We start from the raw sequence: 13589 nt of genomic DNA, 5'->3' as shown, positions 1-13589 counted from the left end.
TTTCCGTTTAAAACACTAAAAACGAATTAAAAACCTACGTCAAAGGAGAGCTTTCTCTCACCCCTCCAGGCCATGGGTGCCTGCAGTGTCTTGAACGGAGCCCTGCCTGTTAAGGAGCTAGGCTTCTGTGCTGGAATTGTGTGTTTATGTGAGTTTTCCCCTCGGGGACCATCTCGTGGGGGTGGAGTGGGAGGCACGGTTTTTGTGTGTCCATAATCCACCTTATTGTACGTGTCCCGTAAGTGCTTGTTAAATAAACATTGTGTGAGTGAGGAGTGAAATAGGCTTCTTTCCTGGACAAGGTAGTCGGGGAGCCTGTCAGCTGCTTATGAATACAAGTCCGAATGAAGTAATGACGTCAGTTCTTTAATAGAAGTTTAGCAATGTGCCCTAGAACACATTACATACAAGAAATTCTGAAAATGGACTTCAGTTTCAGAATTCGGTTTCTTAAAGAGGCTAAGATTGATTGGTGGACTATATCCATAACATTGGGGCCCCTGCAGCAGGCACTTGCCCAGGAAGAAGGCCCCCACTCCCGGGGGCCCACAGAACGGTAAGCTGGGTCGGCGGGCCTCCTGAGGCCAGGGCTGTGCTGTGGGCCGCTGTCTCCGGCCGCCGCCCGCGGCCTGTGGCGCACTCTGCCGCCCCAACGGACTGGAGGCAGAAGCAGACGGGAGAATCCAGCTCCCGCGGACCAAGCCAGACATTAAAGACATTTGTGAAAGTGTAAAACTGTGCTGCTCTGACAGCACAGATCTTTGTTCTGGGAAATAGTGTTCCTACGAATGTGACACGTAAGGGGCTTACTGTGATTTTAAAAGGCACGAAAACATATTTAAATCTTTTTTTAGCTTTACTTTCAAATAGGGTAAACATCTACAGATGTGCCCGGCACAGACAGAAGCTCTTTGTGACCCTCAGTGATCTTTCACAGTGTTGGGGCGCTCAGACCACCGCGTTTGAGGAACGCTGCAGAAACAGGGGCGAGCACTGTGGCCCAACCTGTCAGGCCCGTGGCTCAGCTCGAGATTCTTAGGCTGTGAGTGCCCACGTAGACGAACAAAACGTGGCTGCCTTTGAGGAGGAGACAGGCTTACAGGTGTTTGCTCCGGGGGAGATGCGTTAAGGGCGTGTGATGGGACAGGCGCTGCGGTCCTGCCCTGTGGGTCTTGTTTTCGAGTGTTTTCAGTCCAGGGCATTTTCCGCTGCCCAGCTCCGCAGCGTCACAACCTGACCCGGAGCCTGCTGTGTGGTGTGCGCTGAACTGTTGGTTAAAAGGACGAGGAGGCTGGCCCACGTCACGTGTGTACTCAGCCTCTCGGGGAGGCCTTGTGTCTCCTCAGAGTGTCGGTGTTGCCACCTTGGGCCTGCGCCCGGAAAAGGTGATGGGTGGCATGTTCCGTTTCTAACCAAACCAGTGATCTGTAGGTTCGATCTTTGTTGTGGGGAAAAAATGGGCATTTCCACATAATCGAACAGTTCAAATCATTCTCAGCCACTGCAGTTTAAGCTCATATGGGCCACTAACCCTACTGATTGTGCTTTTTTTTTCACACCCAGCCGCCCTTGAAGGGTTATGTTCAGCTTCTGTCATCTATCACTATCCTGGTGGAACTGGGGGTAAGAGTGGAGCTCGGAGGTTCCAGGGTAGCTCACTTCCTGCTGAAGCAGCCAACAGACACCGACCAGGTAAGCTCTGCACTTTCCTTCTGCCTGGACTCACGGTCTGTAAGCAAGGAGGCAGGGGGTTTAATTTATTACATTTCCTTCTGGGTTACACCTGACTAATGTTCAGGTGAAATATAAAATCTGTTGAGTCAGAAATTTTGCATGAGGCATTTTCTTCTGATTTTATTGAATACTGATCTTATGGAATCCTACTATTAATGGGTTGCGTGATTGGTCGATTTCTGGAACACTTGAATAAAATTTCTTGGTAGACTGACCTCAAAATTCTGTGTCTGGGTCTTTTTCTTAATTTTTGTGTATTTAGGGAAGCTAGCCCCAGATGTTGACTTTAACAGCTAATTCAGGGCCTGGGCTGTTTCTTATTTTCTGGTTTGATAAAATTCTTTTAAAAAGTTAGGTTTGAGTTGCTTATGTTTGTCAGCACCAATGAACAGTGAAACATCTTCTCTGGACGAGCAGACCCAAAGTGCTTTTCGAATGAACTTGACCCTTCTGACCCTTAATGAATGACCTGTGGCCTCAGTCATGAAGATAAGAGCAAAGAACACAGAGGCCAAGGCTTTACACACAATATTTAGATGTGTTTTGATTGATGAGATGTTTAGACACCTTTTCCCTCGAAGAGAAAGCCCATAGTAGTTAATGTGTATTGGATAGGGACGTGGCCTGAATGTGTGGTTTCCGGAGTTATACCTTCTCCTGCGACCGACAGAGAGTGCACACGGCCTCGAGGAGTGGTTTACTGCAGCTGCACAGCCGGAACCGGGTCCACCTTTTGTCGGACTGCTCAGGTGGATCTGGAATGGGTCTGGAAGGTATTTTATCCTTCCTCAGTGCAGCTCTCTTCATGATTTCCGTGGCCCCCCACTTACGTCAGGGGAAGGGGAAGCAGGCGGAGAAGGGAGTGGAGTGTGAGGCTGGGCGTGTCTCTCTGTCCTGTGCTCCCATGACTGGCTCGGGCTGTGCAGGCGCCAGGCCTTCTCCTGGCTGAGGTCCTGCCGGCCCTGCTGTTGGGGCTCCGCCTTCTTCCCCCACCCTGCCTTACTTACTCCTGAGAAGACCGGCTCCCCCGCTCTCTTTGGGGGGGGCCTTTTGTTGGAGGTGGTTGTTTCCCCTGTGATTTGTTGAGACTGTTCTACTGATGGGATTAGTGAGACTCTAGACACTCTTTAGAGAAATGTTCATTTCCCCCTTTGCTTAATGTAGGTAAAGAAAAGGTTTAAACTTTTTTTTTTTGAAAAACTGCTTTGTCTGCAGTAGAGAAATGTCTCTATTTAGCTTTGCAGAGTGTAAAAAGCTCAGGCTCTCCTGCTTTTGGAGACAGCCGGTGGAAACACGGTGCGGTGAAGTCCAGGTGAAGGCCGACAGAGCACACCAGTCCCGCTTTACTGCCCTTCATGCAGAGAGGGGTCCAGGTCCGTCACCGCGTTCCGTCTCGTGTGTTGTTTTATCTTGCACGGTGACTTCCGGATTGTCTGTGGCCCCCTTGCATCTGCCCTCTGGGGTGAAGACCAGACAAGCTGATTACCCAACAGTCTCCCTTGAGTTCCTTTCTCAGCAGCAGAGATGTAGATGTCATTTACTGTTAACGTGACCTGGAGTGTTTCATCTCTTGGTGCCTCAGTTTCTCTATCTGAAAGACGGGGAAGGTAGTGACAGCGCTTCTCCCGTAGGGTTCCTGTGAAGGTGTGTGAGATGCACACGGAGACCACCTGGACCTGCCCTTCGCAGCCCTGGATAACTGTTAGCGGCCACATCAGCCAGAGCGTTAGTGTGGAGTGTTAGGTCGTTTTAAGCCTTGGTGATATGAATTGCCAAGTGCGGTTAGAAGACCTTCGACAGCTCGGACCCAGGCTGTATGGTTTTCCAGCAGACGTCCTCATGTTGAGTTACCGTAGTTTCAATAGAATTCTGTCGTCCCCTCCTCTTTTGCTTTAATTCTCTTTTTGTTTTATTTATTTTTTAAACTTTCTTAGTATCCAAAAGTTAGAGGCCACAAATTCTTTTTTTTCTTGGAGACTTGCATATGAACCTCTAACTCTGTAATGAATGGACAAAACTTGGCTTATTAAAAAAATCACCAGGACATTCTGCAGTCTGAACAGAAATGCTTATTGACTTGTAGATGTTTCTTCTTTGCAGTTACTTCTACTCTTTGGTCTGTCTTAGTTTATTAATCGTCACCATCATCATCATTATCAAAATAGCTATGAATTAATTATTCTGTACCTACCTGGCCAGGGGCTGTGCTCAGTGCCCTCCTTGGGTCCTACCTCCTGGCAGGTGTGGGAGGGCATGTATCCGTGTCCCCTCTGTGCAGGTGAGGGATCGAGACTGAAAGAGATATGTCCCTGGCCCCCTGTCATGCAGCCGGTGGGGGCTGACTCCGGGCCGGGCCCAGGCTGGTTTGAGTGCGTGGCTGCTTGGCTAACCAGCCTCCCACTGACTGGTTTCCCAAACATCGGTGCCAGACTTCAGTGGTCTCCGCCTGACGCGGCCTTAAAAGAAGAGTTGTCAGTGAGACTATGAGACAGAGGGGCAGAGATTGAGACTGGACACTTCGCAGTTGCTTTAGTCTCAGCCAACAACGTAAAAAGTTAATATTTTAACTCCATAAGCACTAAAAATAAAACATTTAAAAAATGATGACAGTGCAAAAGAGAAGTGGGCTTTGAAAATCCAGCCGCTGCGAATGACTTAGTGCTTGTTTTTCTCTGCTGATGCTTGTTGGGAGAAAAAGTTATACAGACTGAATTGGTTTTATGTAGTCATGAGTACGGAAGAAAAGATTAAGTTAGTGAATGTTGAGAGAAAGTAACAGTATAGGCTCTTTTCTTTGTGATGATGACTTTGTAGGTTTTATGGGACTTGGGGCTTGTCAGCCTTGCTTTTTATGGCCCAAGTATATTTCCTCACCTGTGGAATTTGAATAATGTTACTTAATTTGTGTGACTGTGAGAATTAGCTACCTTGTATACAAAGCACCTAGGAGGTGCTCAGTAAACATTTGCTGTCAAAAATAGCATAGATGATTTAGAAGTGTCGACTTTGAATACTGAAGAGGGTGGTTTGCTTCTGATGCATGTTCAATTGTATATGCAAATCATAGTACAAGTATGATTTAAAGTGATAAGGATACAGTGACATTTTTAAGTGCAGTATGAAGTTTTGATGAAATTGGTGTTGTTCTAGTAAGATGCGGGAACAGCTGAATTGCCTTAAGCTGGAGAGCTTGATGATTTTTTGTACAGAATGTATGTTTTTACAACTCAGAATTCATATTGCCACGTAATTATCCACTAAAACCTTTAAAGTACTAGGAATTTGACCATAGCCAATATGTTTAGAAAAATTGATATTGAGCTGTTTTCAAGGAATAAGCTTATCTCTTTTGTGAGTGAAGAAAATTTTGATTTTTTTTGTACTCTTAATAGGTTAAAAAAATCAACATGTTGATCTTTTTAAATAGAGGGAATAAAAGGGGGGAACTCATGCTGTTTTACTATGTAAATAAACGTTTTTGTGTTTCAACACAGTTGTATGATTTATAGTTACCAGCTTTTTGGGAAATATTTTGCAAAACACTTAGACTACCTACTGTTGGAAAAACACAGATGTGACTTTTATGCACACAGGGTTAGCGTAGCTCTGCTGGGTTTTGGTATAGCGCAAGATGCGATGGCGAGGAGTACGCTTTGCTACTGAGTGCCGCAAGGACGGACTCTCTGGCTCTCAGTCTCCCTGAGAAGGAAGGGGCTGGACCCGACGCCCAGGCCCCTTCCTGGTAAGGTTAGTTTCCATGACCCATGTCTTGTTTAGGGTTCCAGACTAAGTGATGAATACCGTTCCCTTTCCTGCAGCAGAATTTCATATGTGCTGGCTCAGCTTTTAGTGAGGTCTCTGAACACCCTATTTTAAAAAAATCTCCCTGGTCTTGGCTTAGCATGCAGGCAATTTTTGTCGCACCTTTTCCAGCAACTTGTAAAGCCTTTCTGTGGCCATAGGTGGCGCTGTTGCACCTTTGAAAAGTCTTAATTTTCCCGTTGTGAAAGACTTAACCAGTGTTCTTTTAATTTGATTTTTTGTTTAATGCTTCAGAATCATGCAGTGTCCATTATGTCTGGGTGTTCCAGTTGTATCTTATTTTTATTCGGTCATCTCAGTGTGAAAGTTTCAGGTGTGCTGTGTGAACAAATCATGAACTGGACTTTTCTTCCAATACTAGAGCCCGTCTGCCGTGCTTTTGTAAAAGAGGCAGAAACAGTCTCTGGAGTGCCTCAAAGCTGAAGAACTCTGAGTTCCCCGAGTGTTCATCAGTGGGGGTGATTTGATTGCAGGGGCCAAGCCTCGTTTTTTTTTTTTTTTAATAATTATAATAATATTTTTTTATTATATTATGTTAGTCACCATACAGTACATCCCTGGTTTTTGATGTAAAGTTCGATGATTCATTAGTTGTGTATAACACCCAGTGCACCATGCGATACGTGCCCTCCTTACTACCCATCAGCAGCCTATCCCATTCCCCCACCCCCTCCCCTCCGAAGCCCTCAGTTTGTTTCTCAGAGTCCATAGTCTCTCATCAAGCCTCGTGTTTTGATTGGGTAGGGGTGCGCTCGCCGCCACTTGGCCATGTGAACCTGAGTCAGTACCTTCCGGGTTTTTTCCTCATCTGAGAAACAAGGATGCTAATGTCTGCTTTGGAGAATTGTGAGGATCAGAGAGAAATTATGTTAAGTGTTTAGCACAGTGGTTATCTCATAAAAGAGCTCGTGAACTTCAGCTGTTATTCTGCACGAAGCCATCATTTTATAGTTTTTGGGGACTGCTAAGGGTTTAAAATAAGAAATGATGGTTTTAGGAAGAAAGACGCAATTAAGAAACGAGTGAACTATTGGAGGAAGGTCAGTGGTTCCTGTCCTCATACTTCCGCAGCAGCACCAGAGACAGGGCCATTATGGGGTCACCCTGCACCTATCTGAAGTCACAGGACTTTGTGTTAATAAGCATTTTTTGGGACTTAAGGGGGCCCAATCATTGCACTCCGATTTTCTCCACCAGCCAACTGGGAGACGAGATGGAAGAGGAGGCAGGTGGAGACAAATGGCACATTTATTACTGATAAAGCCCCATTCTCTATGCACTTTAGGGATGCAGGAAACTGGACAGACTCGCCCGTCCGAGGGGGCTCCCGGCTGCAGCAGGCCTTCCCTTGAGAGGACCTGTCCCTGTCCTCAGGGCGCAGGAAGCCAAGCACCTTGCGCCGGGCCAGCACCCAGGGGAAGAAGAGGGTTTCACATGGGCAGCTCACCTCTGAAACATCCTGAAGTTGGAAGTCAGGCCGTTTGAGTGAGAAGGACGAGCAGGGGCATGCAGTCCAGGAGTGTTGTGGGGAGAACCCTCCTCTTGGAAACCAGATGGAAACCAGAGGAGTGTGGAGGAAGGGGCCCCTTCCTCTCACTTGCCACAAGTCGTGGGGTGGAACAGAAGGGTGTTGCCCAAGAACTTGTAAATGGGAGAACGAGGAAGTACAAAAGGTGATTAGAAGGGAGGTTTGTGAAATCACCTTAACAGTTACCATTTGTTGAGCACTTAAAATGTGCTACACACAATTCTTAGCGCTTTACATAAACCAATGTAATCCCTTCATCCTCACAGCAACCCAGCGGTGTAGTCTTGATTATTGTCCCCATTGTTCAGATGTGGAAATTGAGGCACAGACAGGGTAAGCAACCTGACCAGGCTCACAGAGCTAGCCAGTGTCTAAGCCGTGGCAGTATGGCTTGGCTTCCAGAGATTGGCTTCAGGTGTTTGGGGGTGTCAGCCTGTCTGTAGAGCTGCATGGGCATCTATCCGCAGGTCAGGGCTCGGCCAGCCTAGAGAGAGTGGCAGAGGGAGAGTTACAGGAGTGTTGACCATGAGAGTCACCATGATCAGCCTTGATCGCTCATCTAGGCAGCAGCTCTGTCCCTGTAACAGAAATGGAGTCCCAGTTAATCTAGGAAAACCCCTTCCTGTTCGGCTTCTGTTGGTACTCACCATGTAACCTCCTGCCCGTGACTGGGCTGTTGAGGCGGAAAGTGCTGATTGTTGAACTGTGATATCTTGGTCTGATTGATAATTATGTCTTTTATGACATCAGTAAGTTCAATCTCTTCTTACGTTAGTCTCTTAGGAGTTTGGTTAATGTGAAATCAGTCCATTGGAGCCTGATGATGCTGATAATCAAATTTCTGAGCACATCAAGGTACTTCTCTCTATGGAGACCAGGCTGGAGGACACCCTTTCTCTCATTGTGTGATTTCTTCAGACAGCACCCGCTGTTGCCCCGCCCCCCACCCCCGTAAGATGAGAGCCCTTCTGAGTAGGCCAGATCGCAGACAGCAAAGTATACATGCTCCTCTTCCTCATCAGAAGACTGTTAAGTGCCTAGAAGTGAGCTAATAAAAGGCTTCCAGGAAGTCCAATAAGATGTTAAAGTCCATTTGGTAAAAAGCTGTCCATTTTTTTTTGCAGCTGAGCTTTTCCTTTGCTGTTTGAAAAAACTTCTGGGCCATGTGGCTTACCGACTCGCATTAGATTAGATGAAGGGAATTTAAAAGGCAGAAGAGGGTTGTTTCAGGCCGTCCGTCCACACCAGGGAGAAGTGATAGTCGGCTGCCTGTGTGAGACACGAGACAAAGATTTTTACACATTAAGAGAATTTAAAAGCTCTGCAGTCGGAGTGCACTTAGTATGGGGCCCAGTTCATCACTCGATGTGCCGAGAGGTCAAATAACTGATGACGGTGAAAATGACTCTGAGGCAGGAGAAGTTCCAATCACATTCCCTATCTCACGGATATGGCACAGGTTTTCCAGTGAACAAAAAGTTTCTAGGGTTATCTGGAAACTCCCAATTCCCCAAGGGTCCATGCAGCTGCAAGTCCTCCTTGGGGTTGATCTGTTTGCTCTGTCCCGGGGCGTGGCGGTAGGGGCAGTGTGATGGTGGGGCATCCCTGGCTCCTCTGACCTCTGGTCTCCTCGGCAGCTGCTCGGGCTGAATCGTCCCTGTCTACCTTGCAGGGCTGCTCTGAGAATCACACGCAGTGGCTGTCAAGCATTCTGGTTGGTGTGTAGTTGGTATTCAGTAGAAAGCACCTGTTTGTTTATTAGAATCATGGCTTCTAGATTATAGTGATTTTTTTGGTCTGCATTTAAATATAGACATTGCAATATACAAAATAGGTCTTAAATAGGATTGTGGGACCTATTCTCTATGTAAGCAATTGAATAGCTATGATATTTCAATAAGAACACGTATCATTGGGACATACCTTTTTGAATCTTGCTAACATGTTTAAAAATGATCATAGCTAATGATAAACACAACTCTTGGAACCAGTACTTCTTAGGGTGTGTTTTGCCATCATGGGAAATCACATTCTACAGAGAAGGCTAATTGGATCTCATTGATACTTGGGTAGTTTAGGAGATGATCGAGGCTTTCAAAGCTTCTTTACAGTAATGAAGCTAACTATTTTGTATTGTACCTTCTAAAAGTTGGAAATCCTTAGCTTGTGAAGTATCCGGTAATTCAGTGCGTGTGTGTGTGAGTGTGAGCATGAGTGTGAGATTTCAGGCGGATGGTGCTAAGTTTGTTGCAATAACTTGCCCTCCATTCCAAGCTGTGGGCATATATTTGCACAAATTATTATTCCTTTGTCATTCGGTTTATCTGTGGGATAAGAAATTCTCGTGCTTGATTAAGATTGGGGGAGCATACGCTTGGAGGGTGGGAGGACAGGAGGCAAGAGGCCCTCCACAGCTTGTGCAGGGTTTGAGTAATGGCAGCTGTTCTTCTTTCCTTCTAAAGCAAAAAGGCACTGAACTTGCGACATACTCTTACTCAGGATTGCTCTCCTGATCAGACAGAAGTGCCTCAGATTTTACAAGGCGATGTGAATCATGAACTGTGATTAGTAGTTGTCTTTAAAAGTAGTTTTGTTTTCCAAATAAAAGACCATAATCTGTTCTTTCTTCCAGGGGCACAAGAAGTTCTCATTGATCCAGGTACATGATCTATGTGCTTAGTTTCTTTTGGTTCTTTTTTTAAGTGCTTGTTTCATGGTGTTGTGAATGAATGTTTAAAATTTCTGGATTGTGATCTTTGGAACATTCTGATTTAAGTAACTTTAAATCAGAACTGTTAAAAATCTGATTATTGTTTGGTCCTTGTTTGATGGGGCACCCTATTGATTTATGTTGTCTGTCAGCGAGGGAACTTCTTCCTCCAGCATGGTTAAGTGAATGATTTGCAATGATTTAAAATTCTTTGAATGCATTGAGCATGCTTGTCCAGTTAATTTTGAATTTATTCATAGTAATGACTTTGCTCTGATTTTGTGGTTTGTGCCCTTTCAACATGAATTTCAGTTCTTGATTGTATTTTGTATATGTGTTCTTAACCGAGAAAGTAATTTTGTGTATTTTACAGAGGTGGGTTTTCCTTTCTTAATTTCTGTGATTAATATAGCAAAATCTCTTTTTATTGCAGTGCTTAATTATTTCATAATAAGCTCTATTATTTTCTGGATTAATTAGAGTCAATGACAAAATGTAAATAAAAAGAAATGAAAAACTTTCTTCTTTTGAAGAATAGAAATCCAATAGTCATGTTAGTAAATGCTTTGTGACCAGTGCATTTACGTTAATCTCATTGTGTATCTCCATTCTGAAATGAAATTGCTTTAGGTTTGCAGATTTTTGTTTTATCATCTGTGTTGAATCCTTCCACTAGACTGATGTTTCATGATAGCTTCTTTCTTTCTTTCTTTTTAAATTTTAACAATTCTCCCCCCTTAGTTTATTGAGATATAATTGACATACAGTGGTGCTAGTTCCCTGTTAGGGTTTATGGAAGGTACAGAGAAAGGACAACAGATGGCTTTGTTTTGTTTTCAGGAGACCTGAGTTGGTGATGAGAAAATGATTCGGGGATGGGCTGAAGAACTAAATGACACCCCCTCCCCCCAGCTGAAAGAGATGAACAATTAAATCAGTGTTGGATGCATTGGTATTTGGCCAGGGGAAGTTGCTGAGCCCAATCTGGCTAGTTATTCCTGATGGAAAGTACTGAATTTTAGTGTGTCGTCCACTACTTGCAGGAGAATTAGATGTTTACACCAAGTAGAAGTAGCTTTGAGCCATCAGAAAACCAGTCATTTATTGAGATAAAAAAAGGGATACATCTTTTTTATTTCTGAAACTTTTCAAAGTAAGGTTGAATGGAGATGAAACTGAGTTTAGAGTACTGGGGGTAGAAGGGTGGTCTGTGGACTTTGTTATCTGGGAATGTGTGGGGGTTCTGCTGTAGAAGTTGAAGCTGGCAGGAAAGAACCCGGAAACTAACATTGAGTGTCCGAGGGCATCTTCTGCAGCTGTCTCAAATTAGAGAAACATGGACTTGATCTTTGTTCCCCAGGGAGAGCAGGTAGACTACTGAAGTTCTGCTCTCTCTCTACCTTCCATTTCCTGCCACTTGTGCCTTCTGGCCTCTGCTCATGGGGCCTTTGGTGCCAGGGCTGACCACAGCCTCTTCCTCACTTACTTTCAGGCCTTAGTCTTGAGGGAGCTCAGAGCAAGTCTCCCCAAACAGTGCCTCTTTGGCATCTGGACTCTATTGAGCTGAAGGCAGTTGAAACTCTGGGATCAAGAGAAATTTTTGTCCCTCCCTTAGCTACCCAGAAGATCTCAGTCTGATATCTTTCCCAGAATAAGAGTTATTACTGGAGATAAATTTTATCTGAATGACCCATCTGTATGGCATGGCAAACACGTGCTTTTCCTCTTGCCCTGTGAATTTGCTCCTCCCTTTTAAAACGCCAGGCCTATCCCATTCCTTAGCTCAAGATGGCATAGATCCTTCATTTTATCTGTCTTTGTACTTCTCACGTGTATGGGGTTCCCAAATGTATGAAATTAAATTTGATTTTTGGTTAATATGTCTCATGTCAATTTAATTCTTAGACCAGCCAGAAGAACATTTGAAGGGTGTTGGAAAAAATTTCCTCTGCAACAGTTTCTTTTCTACTGTTTAAACCCTGGCAAATGGGTTGGTAGGGAATCACTTCAGAACTCCTGGGAGCAATGTGTTATGATTCTCCTTAGTCTCTAAATCTGAACAGTGAATGTTCTCGTCAGGTTTATAAAATTGTTCGGCTCCCTAGAAAATCCATCCACATGAAGTTATGACAGAATTGCATCACTTCCATTTTATTTTTGAAATTTAAATGGATATACTATTCAAAACAACCTGTTTCAGAATTTTTTTTTTCCTGCCCGCTTTTCTTACAGCTATTTCGAGGGCCAGAGGGGGAAGAGTTTGACAGTCTTTGGGTGGTTGCTCCAAAGTTTGTTTTAAGAACCAAGCTTCTCTTCTAGTCATTTCTAGCAGCTAGGCTTCTGAGGCCTTCATCTGCATTTGAAACAGAATGCTTCATGGTGTCAAACTGTTTTATTTCTTGTCACTTCTGAATATGTCCTGTCCATTCAGCAGCTGTTTCAAGTGAAATGATTTTTTGGCCAATTTCAGTTAATTCAGATTTGCTTTCCCATTTTCATGTTGAGGAGATTTTCTTTTGTCTATAATAAAAATAAGCAATTTGTGCTTACTGTGTGAAGGCACTGTTCTAAGGTGCTTTTTTTTTTTCTTAAGCAGCTTTAATACAATCTACCCCTTTAATGTACCCAATTCTGTGGTTTTTACTATGTTCCCAGAGTTGTGCATACATCACCACAGTCGATCTTAGGGCATTTTATCACCCCAGGAGGAAGTCCCATGCCCCTTAGCAATCATTCCCCACTCAGTCCCAGGTAGTCACTCACCTGTCTCTGTGGATTTGCCTGTTCCAGACATTTCATGTAAATGGAATCATACAACAATGTGGTCTTTTGTGACTGTTTTCACTTCACATAATGTTTTCAAGGCTCATCTGTGTTGTAGCATGAATTAATACTTCTTTTTACTGCTGGTAATATTATTCTGTTGAATAGACCACTTTTTGTTTACCCATTCATCAGTTGATGGGCATTTGGGTTGTTTCCACTTTTTGGCTATCATCAGTAATGTACTATGAACATTCAACATATAAATTTTTGTGTGGACGTATGTTTTCAGTTCTCTTATGGATAGACCTAGTAAATGGAATTGCTGGGTCATATGGTGACTTACTGTTTAAATTTTGAGGAACAGTCAGATTGCTTTCCAAAGTGGTTGTACCATTTTATATTCTCACTGGTGCTGTATGAGACTTCCAGTTTCTCTACATCCTCGCCAGCACCTCTTATCATCCTTTTGAGCAGAGTCATTCTAGTGAGTGTGAAGTGGCATCTCATTGTCGTTGTGTTTTGCCTTTCCCTCATAGCTAATGATGCTGAATATCTTTTCATTGTGCTTATTGGCCATTTATATATTTTCTTTGTTAGAATGTCTATTCAGATCCTTTACAAACCATTTTTTACTTGAGTTGTCTTTTTGTTACTGAGTTGTAACAGATCTTTGTATATTCTGGATATAGCTCCCTTATCTGATATATGATCTTAAAAAATTTCCTCTTATTCTGTGTGTTGCCTTTTCACTTTCTTGTTGGTGACCTTTGAAGTAGAGATGTTTTAAATGTTGTTGAAGTCCAGTTTATCTGTGTTTTCTTTGTTGCTTGTGCTTTTGGTGTCTTATCTAAGATACAAGGTGTATATAAACTTTCCATATAAAGCAACTTAATCCTTACAAAAATTTTAGGAATAGGAGATGTTGTTATCCCTAGTTTATAGATGAGGAAATTGAGATGCAGAAACGTTCACTGACTTGCTCAAGGTCACAGCTAGTAAGTGGTGATGTGGGAATTCAGACACATGAGT

The 13589-nt window shown here is 43.8% G+C and overlaps 1 protein-coding gene across 9 annotated transcripts in view; it reads left to right on the top strand.

The window, feature by feature from the left end:
- Positions 1 to 13589, top strand: part of TRAPPC9 (trafficking protein particle complex 9) — a 601443-nt gene that overhangs the window by 65004 nt on the left and 522850 nt on the right. For 8 of the 9 annotated variants that reach the window (XM_019801179.2, XM_034668654.1, XM_034668652.1 and 5 more), the window contains exons 4-5: positions 1564 to 1692; positions 9717 to 9743. In XM_019801179.2, the coding sequence (XP_019656738.1) occupies positions 1564 to 1692; positions 9717 to 9743 (156 nt within the window). The remainder of the gene's footprint in view (positions 1 to 1563; positions 1693 to 9716; positions 9744 to 13589) is intronic. The other variant, XM_034668653.1, reaches the window with a different exon arrangement.

The sequence above is a fragment of the Ailuropoda melanoleuca genome, chromosome 9 (genome assembly GCF_002007445.2).
Source record: "Ailuropoda melanoleuca isolate Jingjing chromosome 9, ASM200744v2, whole genome shotgun sequence".
Classification (NCBI taxonomy): Eukaryota; Metazoa; Chordata; class Mammalia; order Carnivora; family Ursidae; genus Ailuropoda; species Ailuropoda melanoleuca.
Note: the sequence above shows the minus strand (reverse complement) of the source record. Positions and strands in the feature narration are given on the sequence as shown.